Source organism: Ictalurus punctatus, chromosome 27, assembly GCF_001660625.3.
Source record: "Ictalurus punctatus breed USDA103 chromosome 27, Coco_2.0, whole genome shotgun sequence".
NCBI lineage: Eukaryota > Metazoa > Chordata > Actinopteri > Siluriformes > Ictaluridae > Ictalurus > Ictalurus punctatus.
In genome coordinates this window covers 17,078,101-17,091,080 of record NC_030442.2, presented here as the reverse complement: position 1 = coordinate 17,091,080, position 12,980 = coordinate 17,078,101, and the positions used below count along the sequence as shown (strand labels likewise).

Below are 12,980 nucleotides of genomic sequence, written 5' to 3'. Positions count from 1 at the left end.
CGTCACGTTACTGCGTTATCAGAAAACGTAATTAGATTACAGTAACGTGTTACCAACTCTCCTTATGATCGAATCACCCTTTGATTACTTTGTAAAATTTCTACAGAAATAATGTTATTTTCCACCCTGACAAAACTCTATTCCAAGTATTTAAAAACAAAAAAAACTTCCTTCTTCGCGTTGCACGTCTTGATATGCAAATTAATCCATGACGCCTTCCGGTGACGAGCATGCCTCACTTACCAACTTTCCCCTGAAAAGAGTTGCCTTCTTGGCATGAATGTGGCATGAATCTCTGGTGTTTAAGCTGCTCGTGTGCTGCACTTACAGTCACAGACAGCAGGCGGCGCTATCCGTGGGTTTTTAAGCATTGATACAAAGTGCTGAAAGTATCCATGAGAAGAATAACAGCTCTGGAAAAAGGTAAGAAAGCTGGCTGCTTAAAAAAAAAACAAAAAAACAAAAAAAACCTACAATCATATTTTAGATCATCTGGATTTTCATTAAAAAGGTATCAGTCCGTGGTATGTATTGTTTTGGTGTTTTCTGTCTTCCGCTTTGACAGCTCTTTGTTTTTTTTTTTACCAGCTGTATTGTTGATGCTGTATTAGCCGTGTTAGCTGGCTAGCTAGCATTAGTCTCCTGAAGTAACTGTAAATATCTTGCTAGCTCGCTTGGATGAATATTGAGTGTAAATAGTGAAGCGGCTCATTTATTAGCACACGAGCCGCTATCAAACTTAAATATATAACTCACACCTAAATTAGTTCATTTAGAATTTATCGTTTTGATAACCAGCTAGGATTCATTCGTTCGTTTTCTTATACAGGACAAAAAAAAAAAAAATCAGTGAAGTAACTCGCTATCTAGTGAAATCCTGTGGTGCCGCCCCAGAATCTTTTTGTTGTTGTTGTTGTTGTGTGTTTTTTATTTTTTATTTAACGTTAGCATGTTAGCAAATGCCAGCTTGTTGGAGCAACGTAAAAACAGCGTAATTGCGCATTTCAGCCTATATATTCATGACCGTATTAAACTTTTTCAATATTTGTGACTGAATTCTGAACAAACTGGAAATGTTTTCGCTAGCTAGCCTTGAGCTAACTTCGAGAGCTAGCGGAGTTGGCCGAGTTGCGTCATAGGATTGAGCTAGCGGTTTTCTAGTATGTCGCACGAGCGAAATATCTCCCCAAAATCAAAGCTACTGTTTTGGAATAAATCCACAAAATTACGAAATAACACGTAAATAATATATACGCTGCGTTCATAATTAAATGTGTGTGTGTGTGTGTATATATATATATATATATATATATATATATATATATATATATATATATATATATTACACTTTTTTTTTTTTGCGTTTTCCCCCTAATTTCACGAAAGCCAAAAACGAGATACACCCACCGCCGCTCAGGTGGTTTAAAAAACAAAACAAAACAAACAAACAAACAATCGCGCGAGATCCGTTGCTAGGCAACTGAGAAATTATGTTGGCCGAGCGTCAACTAGCTAACATTTTAGTTAGCTTTTGTACTAACAATGTAAAAGTAGAACTGACATTTAAACCAGACAGTGTTGTCCGAAATGTCAACATTTCTCTCAGATGTGCTGTTAAATCGCTAAAGAAAGACACTAAACACCTTAAAAAAGAAAAAAAAAAAAGTTCTGTAATCACATTTTACCAGTCAACTGGGGAATCTCTTCGACGAAATCTCAAAATCGATTTTCTTTTCGAATTTACAGATTAGTAAATAGAATTAATTTTAATACCTCAGACAAGTTTTGTAATTGATGACTTTTTTTAATACCACATAACCCATTGAGTTTCGAAACTAGCTAAATTATTATGCGTCGAACCATAATTCGCATATTTATTCTAGCAACACAATTTCTTAGTTGAAGCGTAGTCTATTATTTGAATGTCGGTTACATTAAATGAAAAACGTGTAATGTTAGTGATGATTCGTTGTTAGGAGTACACTCAAATTATGAGTTCATTGTGTATTTTTGTTTTCCTAAGATGGTTTTTCCTTCTAATAATGACTTTCTAAATAAAATGTTTGCTTCTTCGCAGAAAATTCGAGCTGTGTTTTTATGAGATGGAAGGAGATAAGATTGAAGCCAAAGGTGAAGTAAATCCACAAAGATCTTCATTGTTTGTTTTATATGTGTGTGTGTATATATATATAAAGAAGAGCAAGCTATTCTTTAGTTGTTCAGAAGCTGAAATATTTATCAGCCAGTGGACTGTTGTTTCTTCTGTAAAGTCAAGCTGTGCGTGATTATTTTGAGATGCTATTCTGGCACGGGTAGTATAAGGTTTCAGTCTAAAACTTTTATGAAGACTTAATTATTGTGCTTTCAAGACGTTGCAGCAATTGGATTCCTGTGCAGTCTGTCATTGACACAGACGTGGAGATACATCTGAAATCTCTAGGCTCCCGCATTGTAACAAAATTCCATACCATTCAAAGGAGCAGAATACGATCTCTCACTGTCAGGTCAAACGCTAATTAGTCTTTAGAAAATGTACTACCTGTGGTAATGGTTCCCAAATGGAAAGGTTGGAGAAAGCTGTTTAGCTAGTTTCAAGTTAAAAAGTTGTATACGTCTTTTTAAAAAAAAAAAAAAAAAAAAAAAACCTCTCCGATATCACCTGATACTTGATGATAAGCTCCGCCCCTTTCCCTACATCTCACATTGTTAACCTTTTGTCGATTTCCCGCTTGAAAGATTCGCCGATAAAAGTGACGTCCTCGCTTATTAATTGATATTAAACCCATCAACGTACTCTCGACATAACACTATATTTAACATTCCATTTAATACCAGCTGTGATCAGTCAAAAATATTTTTTATTAAGAAAATTTCAGCCATCGAACCTTTTCAGCGTTTTCAGTTTTTGACTTTATAAAAAAAAAAAAATGAAATAGGCCTACAATGAAATGTTTTAACATTTTCACAAATAATTGTAATGATGATGCGAGTGTGATTAAAAATGTCATTTGTTTTCCTTGCTCTCATGTGCTAGTCAGCTCAGATGCATTTAAAAAATTTTAAGAAAGCAACAGCAGTACATATATCGGACATGTAAAACCGTTTCATGTTTTCTACCAAGGACATGCAAGCAAGCGATTTGTAAAAGGACTTGAAAATGTAGTGTTTTATGGTTTTCATTTTTTGTGTCATGGTGTCACGTGACCTCCACTGTTGCTTGGAATAACAAACTTGGGACGGATTTCCCAGATAGAAAGCTCTTTTTCTGTGTGTGCTGATAACCGTCCTCTGTTTGCAGGTAAGGTGGGCGATCTGGTGATGCAGAACCCACAAGCATTGGCGGCTCTTCAGGACAGACTAGACAACTTAACACAGGGTCCTTCAGTTATGGACAGGTGAGCACAGACTTACCCAATGTTAATGTGCCAGCGATGCCATCTTCTTTGAATTTTACTGAAAATTTGACTATTTTGAAATTTACATGATTAGAAATTAACAGGTTGATAGTAGATAATAACCCGTTTCCACCAGACATTGCAGGACACCATGGTTCGATAATGAAGGGCATATTGGTGGTTTGTACTTTCACCTAGGAGCTCAGTGTCTTTGTTATTGTTCTGGTGTAGTAAGAAAAACAACATATCCTTTGAAAATAAAAATAAAAAATAAAAACCTGCTGCTGGAAAATGTTCTGGTCCAGATGTTCATCCATTCCTAAACCACCTCCCTTCTCTCTCTCCTCTCTCTCTCTCTCTCTCTCTCTCTCTCTCTCTCTCTCTCTCGCGTTCCTGCAGCTTACCGCTGTCCGTCAGGAGAAGAGTCAACGCCTTAAAGAATCTCCAAGTAAAGAGTTCACACATAGAAGCCAAATTTTACGAAGAGGTACACGAGCTGGAAAGAAAGTACGCTGCTCTATATCAGCCACTGTTTGACAAGGTGAGTCCCAGCGTTGAATATAAAATAAAGCAGACGGAAGACGCACTCAGTTCACGACTATATATGGATTTGAGTCTACCTAACACCAATAGGGTGGACCAGGAAGCAGTATGAACTAGTCCTCCTGTGGGTTAGGTAGTTAGAATAATAATAAATACACAATTTAGATGTTAAGTGTTAAGGATGGTGGCACTTTGGAGTGGATGAATTTAATCCGGTCAGCGGTGGACGTAGCTCAGTTTACATAGAAACACACTGAACCTTGGTGAAAATGCTGCATTAAATAAAGCTTTAATTTCACAGATTTGGTCAATTTAAGACACACGTCAGAGTTTTGCTTTATTCAAAGATTACCCTTTTTTCTGATAAACTTTTTCTGTTTTTTTTATAATGATAATTGAGGCACATAATTTGGCAAGTCAGCCTCTCTATACAAAAACAAATGTAGTGTGTTTTGTTTATTTCTTTCTCCACGTTGTTGGGCTGCAGAGGAAAAGCATTGTAACTGGTACAGTGGAACCTACAGACGAGGAATGTGAATGGCAGAGCGAGAGCGATCACGAGGATGAAGAGCTAGCGGTGAGTATTCGCACCGTTCAGCATATTTTACACCTGAACCGGCATGATGTGTCACAACCACTCCACGTCGTTTCTCATTGTAGAACTGGTGTGGTTTACACCCGAGCAGAGCGTTCATTACTGTATAGTCGATATAATAAACATAACGAGCAAATATACGTTTTGACTGCACATGTTACGACTGTATATCGTTACCAGCCTGGTAGGCATCGAGGAGAATTAGGAAGCCGGAGGCATGCTTTGAAAATCGCAACGTAGCCCGACAGTTTGTTTTGAACCGGAGCGCTTTTCAACACTTTGTTTACCGTGTTAAATGACCTTACAGAAAACAAAACAAAGGCATTCGGTCTGTTTTTATGATCAAGGTCATTGTCCGCTCTTCCGGCAGTCGACGCTTTCTTTTGTGGGGCAAAAACAATGACTGAAACACAAACAAACTATAAATACGCCTCATTCTTAAACACGCGCAGGTGTAAGCACTCATTCATTTCCCGCTCGTTCTCTGCGACTTCTCCTATTCTCAGCCAGGACTTGACCACGCAGCCATCCTATAAATTTCACTAATTCTGTGATGGTTTTCACTCCTACACTCTTTGACAGGAAGACTTTTCACAAAATGTGAAAGCTACTGTAGGGGTATGTGCTGAAATATAGCAAAATGCCTCGTAGATTAACACGGAAGCGTATTAGAAGCAGGGACGCTGTTTATTTAAATTTTGACCTTATTTTCTCCCAGTTTTTTTTTTTTTTTTCTTTTTTCTTGGCTTGCCAATTCGAGCACGTTCATCTTTTTAAACTGCTGCACACCCTGTTTGTTAAGGGGTGTGCGCACTTGTGCAACCGCTTGGCTGTGGCATGGTGAGGATTTAACTTTGTGTCTTCCCAATGAACGTTGGAGCCCTGTGTTCGCACCACATTCTTGCCCTGTCTGGTGTAAACTGGGCTTTATATTCTGTAACTTCCATTCAGTGCTTTTACTTTTAAAATTGTTAAACTAATCAGAGTAGACCATCAGCATAGCTTTGCATCGCGGTGTCTGATTAATGCTGTCGTAATTGTTCCTCCAAGCCAAACCTGCATCTTTACATCACCGAGTTAGTCAAATGAGTGCTGATCGAGGACCTGTTGTTTATTTATTATTGTTTATTTATTTTTATTTTTTTTAATGAGAAGTAGAGATGATCATCATCTCTACTTCTCATAATTCCTACCCTAGTCACCATGAAGGGCCTGATGTTTGTATGGTCAACAGAGTGGCTTGTAATCAGAGCCTGACTGCTCTTTTCAGGATGAGCTACAGAAGAAAGCCTCCATAGAAGAGAAGAAAGCGGAAGAGGGGGGCGCTGCCGAGGAAAATCCCAAAGGAATTCCTGAATTCTGGCTCACTATATTCCGCAGTGTGGACATGCTGAGCGATATGCTACAGGTGAACCAGCGAGTTTTTACTCCCAATGAAGTAATTCATTCTTCACACTCTCTTTGGAGGAGATTGGACAAAATGTACTTTTTTATAGTCCAAAATTCCATAATGGTGTACTGGCTCACAGGTTTGTCATGGAGTAAAGATATTTGGGGTTTAATATTTGTTTATGGAGAGAGAGAGAGAGCATGTGGTTTGGCGAGGTTCACATTGTGTTTGTATGTATGTAAATAACTCCTAGTTCTTTGGGTTTTTAATGTAACCTGTAACGGTTTTCTCCCACCAGGAAGCCGACGAGCCAATCCTTAAACATCTAGAGGATATTAAAGTGACGTTTTCTGGACCCGACGAACCTATGGTAAATAAGGACAAAGTTCTATTCATTTTACAGTATGATAGAGTCTTTTTAGGCGCAAAGAAAGTCTGTAACTTTCTACAGAAAAGTTTTCAAAAGATAACTAGCTCCCATTGATGTCGGCATTAAGTCCAAAGCTGAGTTTAATGCAGGACGTGAAAACACCTTTTCATATACAGTTGTAATCAAAATGATTCAGCCCCCTGAATAGAATCCCTCACAACAGCACAAGTATGCAAAATGGGTGTCGTCTCAAGCCATACCTGCAAACTAGTCGCTTTTCGGCGAAATTCACCGTTTTGAATCAAAATATGTCATTTACGTGAATCATGTAGATCCAAAGAGGTTTTTTTTTGGGGGGGGAACTGGAAGCACAATAAGGGCCCGTTCTTTTATTCGTTATATTAAATGTAGACATGCTCATGCTGTGCGACGCGCTCGTTTTTCAAGATGGAAAATCCCAACTTTTCAGAATTCCACATGTGCACCACAGGTCATGTGACAAGAACCAACCAATCAGCTCTTTGTCCATTCTGAAATAGGCTTTGGATCTCATGGGGCGGTTGGATTAGTTGGTGAAAATCTCCGTGTTTTCTACGTGATTGAAGGGTCACGGAGACACAGCACAGGGAGAACATGCATATATATATATATATATATGCATGTTCATATGTCACCTTTTTCACCTCTTCTGAGTTCGCAGGTCTGCAAGCACACCTGATGTGACTAATCAAGGGCTTATTAGTTGCATCAGGTGTGAGGGATTCTGTTCAGGGGGTTGAATCATTTTGAGACTGGAGAAGTCCTATACACTGCGGAACTCTTGAACAGAAGCTCTGATAACTGGTCTATGACATGTCGTTTTTAAATATTAATGATCAGCATTGACAAATTTGTCGTTGTAAAAGGAATAAAAAGCTTCATGATGTGGTGTTATTGGAAAATAATCAACTATGAGATGATAAGAGTAACCCTGATTCATCACGGCGTCCTGTGGTTGATTATTTTCCCATAACAGCACAATCCAGAGTGTTTTACTTCTTACATACCCTCCTGTCATAAGACGCTCATGTTGGTCAGTTACCGTTATTAGTTTAGTGCATATACAAATGTTAATGAGTCTATTCTTATTGTGTGTTTTTGTTTGTTTGTTTTCTTCTAGAGTTTCACTTTAGAGTTTCACTTTGAACCTAACAGCTACTTTAAAAACACTGTCCTCACAAAAGTCTACAAGATGAAGTCGGAACCCGACACGGACGAGCCGTTCTCCTTCGAAGGCCCGGAGATCATCGACTGTGAGGGGTGCGTGTAATAGGAGAGCCGTTTAAATACGCTCCAACATAATTTTCTTAGTTTTAATTTGGAATGAATCTTGAAAACTTTGCCTCATCCCCCCCCCCCTTTCCCCCCTTCATCTTATGACAGATGTGAGATCGAATGGCACAAAGGGAAAGATGTTACCGTCAAAACTATTAAGAAAAAACAGAAGCACAAGGGCAGGGGTGTCGTGAGGATGGTCACTAAACAAGTGCCCACTGACTCCTTTTTTAACTTTTTCAACCCAATTAAAGGTAAAAAATAAAAGAAATTTTGTTAGATTGGAAATCACATTTAGAGGCTATACGCATTGTTAAAGTTCTTAAATGATTAGTTGCAGATGAACTATAACACGTTGTTTCTCTTCCCTTACAGTTTCCCCGGATAGTGAATGGGTGAGTCTTTATTATTAGTGTGCTTTTAGTCCCAGTTTTTCTTTTTTTTTTTTTTTCTTTTATTGAAATAATTTATTTTATTTTTTTTTAAAATTACATACTTCTCCAAGGTAAACTTATATACGAAATCGATTTAAAAAATAATCCACGTATAAAATAAACTGTAAATAAATTCTGTTATGCTCAAGGAAACAATTTGTAGAACATTTCTACATCTTTTCAGTCCGTATATGACTTCGCGTGAGTTTTCTTGTGATTGTCGCGGCGAAGGATACTCGATTTCACTGCGGCTTTGTTGAAAATGTCAGGGGTTTTTTGTGCTTTTCTCCCGGGAAACTGTTAAGATTTGTATCTTAATTTTCTTAGCGATTTTTTTTTTTTTTTTTTTTTTTTTTTTTTTTTGTTAGTTTGTTTTATTTATTATTTAACAGCAGCCCGTTCAGTACTGTTAAGCCCAACATTCTGTTCTTCATGAACATCAGCCAAAGAGCCTGTTTTATAGCCTGCTTTAATGACATCACTAACTCAGCTCATGTTTTCTATAGAAAAGTCAGTTTTATATAGAATTTATATTCAAAATTGTGACTTTATGTCTGTTTAAGCATTTTTTTTTTTTTTTTAGCAAAACCATTATATTTAAATCAAAATCAGTACACAAGACGAGGTCACCATTTAAACATCCCGTTGTTTTTGTTTTTTTTTGAGATTGTCTGGTGTGCTGAGGCATGGGTGTGTTATTTATCCCTGCCAATGTTTTACGTGCTAACAGGATGAGGACTCTGAAATCACTCTAGCCACAGATTTTGAAATCGGACATTTCTTCCGAGAGAGGATAGTACCGAGAGCCGTGCTGTACTTCACCGGAGAGGCGCTGGAGGATGAAGAGAGCGTACGTGAAATAACCGCTTTATTCAACACTGTGCGCTTTTCCTGTCATGATGTTGCACACTACAAACATTGTGTATGTGCCAATATGCATAATAGTTGTGTCTGTTTGTGTTTGTGTAATTGTGTTCTCACAGTTCGAGGACGTAGAGCTCGATGAAGGTGAAGAGGAGGTAAGTTGAGATCATTTTAGTAGTTTGGTTTTCTTTCTGTTTATTTGTGTGTGTGTGTGTGTGTGTGTGTGTGTGTGTGTGTTTAGGGCGGATTGTTATTATTAAGAAGTCTCTAGTTGGATAATAAATGTGTGTTTGTGTGAAATAGGATCAAGAGGATGATATGGAGGAAGAAGAGGAGGAAGGAGATGCAAAGGTCAGTATTGATTTATTTTTTTTTTTTTGTCGTCCTTTAAAGTCCCAGAGAACATAGAGTAAAAAAATGAATGTAAGATCCCAAACATCTGTGTTATGTAAAGCACCGAAGAGAGCGTTCGAGAAGGATCGCTTAGTGTTAGTAAAAGTTATTCACGAGGGTAGATCTGGGCATCGGGTTTCGATTTACTCGCACTTATAAAACGCTATGTGACGTAAGCATAGTGTACATGAACGGACGAGATGGAACGACCTTGATCTGAAAATGGCAGCAAATGCTGTCTGGATGGAAAAAATATCTACAGGCAACAACAGCTCTTAGCCAGTATGTTGTTCTTGATGATCATCCACTATTGGCCAATGACCATGAGGAACAGTGAATGTGAAAGAAGGGGGGGGGGGGCAGGGGGCATTTTCTCCACGGCAACCGTTCTCGAGCCATGGTAACTAACGTAGCTAGCAAAGATGCTCCGTTTAAAATGGACTAGCTGTGCACATTTTATGGCCACCAATTTAAACTTGGAGAACATAAACAAAGCTAAATAAAATGTTCCGTGACTCCCCCGATCGATTAATAATGGTTTCAGTCATTTCCGTATCGGTATCGGTACGGACGAATACCTAAAAGCAGGTACTCGTACAGAGAGGGAGGGGAAGAAAAAAAAACAGGGTTTCGTTGCATCCTTACTGCCTACATGACCAAGATGAACCGCCGTAGAAAGGAATCACAGATTAAAGTTTTCTGGGACTTTAAAAACCACATTATATTGCATCTGTCGCTTTTTAATCGGTTCTCTGTGTTTTAGCTTTCTACATCCATCTTGTTTGTTTCAAACGTTTGAGTTTAATTGTCATTGTGATTGTTCTCCTTTTCCACCTCTCCAATTACAGGCGTAACTCATTTGTCACTTCATGCATTTCTAGGTAAGTTAGGAATGTCATGAGCACACACACACACACACACACACACACACACACACTGAAAATTACTTCACACAGAGACACGGGGGGTTTAAATATACAAATGAATTAAATGTAAATGCAAAAACAGGTGCGAAACACGAGGTACACAACAATCAACAGCGGTGAACTGAAGCGCTTTACTAGCGGGTTAATTCATTAACTCCCCCAAACCACGTGTCCTGTACACACGTGATTAATCAGACATTCACACACAACATAAACACATTACAGCTCGCCTCTGGACAAAATGAAGCAAAGTTGAACTGAAGTAAGGCGCTAGGGAAGAACGGGTAAGTCATGTCACGGGTACGCCGTTTCCGTAACAACGCACTGAAACACGCACAACGACGAGCTAAAGCGTAAAGAATTCACAATATTGTATTGTAGAAGTGTCCCGGTAATGTGATGTTATTATTTCAGGAGATCGGGGTTTCACACGTCTTTGTTGACGCGCGTTTAAGTTAATATAAATATAAAACGTGTGAAGATTCGGTTTACGCGTCAACTAAAATGCCGTCGACTGATATTCCGTGGCATTTTATTCTGAGTGAAATTGAATGAAGTTAATAAACATGACGACGAAATATTGACGAAATTTGTAGGATATTTTCGTCGGAAGACTAAAACTCTCTGCCGTTATATTATCGCTATATTAGTCGCATAAAACGATCTTAAAATGACAATACTATCGTTTATCGCGATTATTTCTGGGACAATATATCGTCCGATTAATGAGTTGTTGTGACTTGTGTTGTGACGGGTGTTGTGACGGTCGTGTCCCGCTCGGGTCAGAGAGCATCAGAGCGAGGCGGTCTAGTGAACTTGAGTGTGAAAGTGATTCGACTCCGAATCGACTCAACTGCAGGAAGTGAATCAAACACACGTGTGTTTTTGGGTTGCAGTGTTTGTTTGTTTTGGTTTTTTGTTGATATGAACTGCTAAACTGAGCCAAAGGAGAGAGCTGTATGAACACCGGATGCGATAAACAAACCAGTTTTAAACTAGTTATTTATGTAATTATCTAACGATTTGGTTAGCACTGACTCATGCTCTCTGTGCGTGGGTGCTTTTTGCAGCTTCCAAACGCACTTCTGTTAACCGTCCTCGTATTTCTGACGAACGAACGACTGGAAGAGTTTTACAAGGACGTTTTCAGCCCTGTACGACTCAGCCGCTGTTTTACTCCATTTATTCGAGATTGAAAATGGTGTAATGGCGTGCTCCGACTTTCCACTTTGGAGTTGAACGCAGCATTTCGAGTCCAGGGTGCGTGCAGGTTACTTGGGTAATAACATTCTAGGTCATTTTCTGCCAAAAAGTATTAAACAAACTACAAGCAAGGCAGAATTATTTGCATACTCAATTGTTAAGTAAATGCAAAGGTTTCATTTTGTACTGCACTGCCCTCTGCTGGTTCATATTCAGATATTTCGTTCAAGAAGGAGAATAAAGCTCTTTAGTTTGTCTTCCAGCTGCAGCGTTATCTGTTACTGCCCGAGATCATTACGGATAATTAGTTTAATTAGATGTTTAATCTGTGCAACTAAGGCTTTGTTGACTCTTCAGCGAAAAAACAGAAACTCTACCAGAGATACTGCATGTAAAAACAAACAAACAAAAAAAAAAAACAGTGGTTGTAAACTATTTTAAATATTATATTTATTAAAATGTTTCTCCTGACTTGTCATTTTTAAAATTTGAAAAACGAGCAAATACGCCACACTGGTTTGTAACATTTAAAAAAATAAAATAAAATAAAAACTTAAATAAAAACATTACAAATTATCTGTAGCATCCATGTAGGATATTTCTAAGAAAACAAACACTTTTCAGATTAGATCCGCGATATTTAGCGTCTGATATTTGTACACTGTATTTTAATTGTTTAATACTCATTTCTTCCTTCCAAACTGATTTTAGTGATTGTACTGTTTGTGTCCCCCCCCCCCCTTCACTTTCTCCTTGTTTAGAGTGGAGAAGCCCAACAACCTGCAGAATGCAAACAGCAGTAACAGACTAGCGCCACCTACAGCGAGTCGGGTTCCTGCTCAGCGCCGCCTGATCTCTGCAGAACCGTCCTCCTAACCAAACAGCAAACATCAACAGAATAACATTGTGCATGATTTATTATTATTTTTCCCTCCAAAAAAAAATCTCTTACCAAAAACCGCTAGAATAAAACAATGAAATTCTGTTCATAAACTGTGGGTTATTGCGTTCTGAGCAAACTGCCGATTGGTTTATGTTCTAAAAGTTTGTTTGTTTGTTTGTTTGTTTTGTTTGTTTTTAATCCAGACACACATTCCGGAGGCCCTTGTATTTGGAAAGTTGGAATGACATTAATTCCAAAGTTAATTTATTTAACCTTTTTGACTTGATAGTTTACTCAGGGTTTTTTATGCTGAGAATACGTGCACACGCTCCGTTGTGACACCGATGATAAGAAACTGATCCCACTTCATTCTGCTTTCTTTGTTTTTCTGTTTTCGTTTTGTTTTGTCTTAGCATCTTACTGTTATTGTTGCTCCAGAAACGTTTTAGATCTATTTCAATTTATTCTGGTTATTTATGTAAACGTTGCTTTTTTAAAAACGGTGTTAAACTATACGTATTGTCCCTGTAACACCCCCCCGTGGATTTCAGAGCGTGGAAGAGCCTCGTCTCTTCGCCCTGTATTTCCTGTGCCCCTACCTTTAACTACAATGTTGTTGCTTTACTGCCCCGAGCGCTTACTAAAAAATTAAATATCAAAATGACCAAAA

The 12,980-nt window shown here is 38.3% G+C and overlaps 1 protein-coding gene across 3 annotated transcripts; it reads left to right on the top strand.

Moving 5' to 3' along the window:
• Positions 1–283: 283 nt before the first annotated feature.
• nap1l4b (nucleosome assembly protein 1-like 4b) lies at positions 284–12,980 on the top strand. Of its 3 annotated transcripts, none has more exons than XM_053676650.1 (15): positions 284–423; positions 2,078–2,130; positions 3,299–3,395; positions 3,795–3,936; positions 4,426–4,515; positions 5,804–5,941; positions 6,222–6,293; positions 7,453–7,592; positions 7,716–7,861; positions 7,983–8,002; positions 8,772–8,891; positions 9,025–9,060; positions 9,209–9,256; positions 10,147–10,179; positions 12,189–12,980. In XM_053676650.1, the coding sequence occupies exons 2-14, from the start codon at positions 2,103–2,105 to the stop codon at positions 10,150–10,152; spliced, it is 1,083 nt and encodes a 360-aa protein (XP_053532625.1). In that variant the 5' UTR covers positions 284–423; positions 2,078–2,102; the 3' UTR covers positions 10,153–10,179; positions 12,189–12,980. The 3 variants fall into 3 exon arrangements, with proteins under 3 accessions (XP_053532625.1, XP_053532624.1, XP_053532626.1); XM_053676649.1 differs by having other exon boundaries at positions 397–511; XM_053676651.1 differs by having other exon boundaries at positions 397–524.

What these genes read in the sequence shown, in the direction of transcription:
- nap1l4b (XM_053676650.1), top strand. Translation starts at nt 2,103, where the DNA reads ATGGAAGGAGATAAGATTGAAGCCAAAG. An exon ending in ATCAGCCACTGTTTGACAAG is followed by an intron (nt 3,937 to 4,425) that starts GTGAGTCCCAGC and finishes GTTGGGCTGCAG; the next exon opens with AGGAAAAGCATTGTAACTGG. An exon ending in TTTCCCCGGATAGTGAATGG is followed by an intron (nt 8,003 to 8,771) that starts GTGAGTCTTTAT and finishes ACGTGCTAACAG; the next exon opens with GATGAGGACTCTGAAATCAC.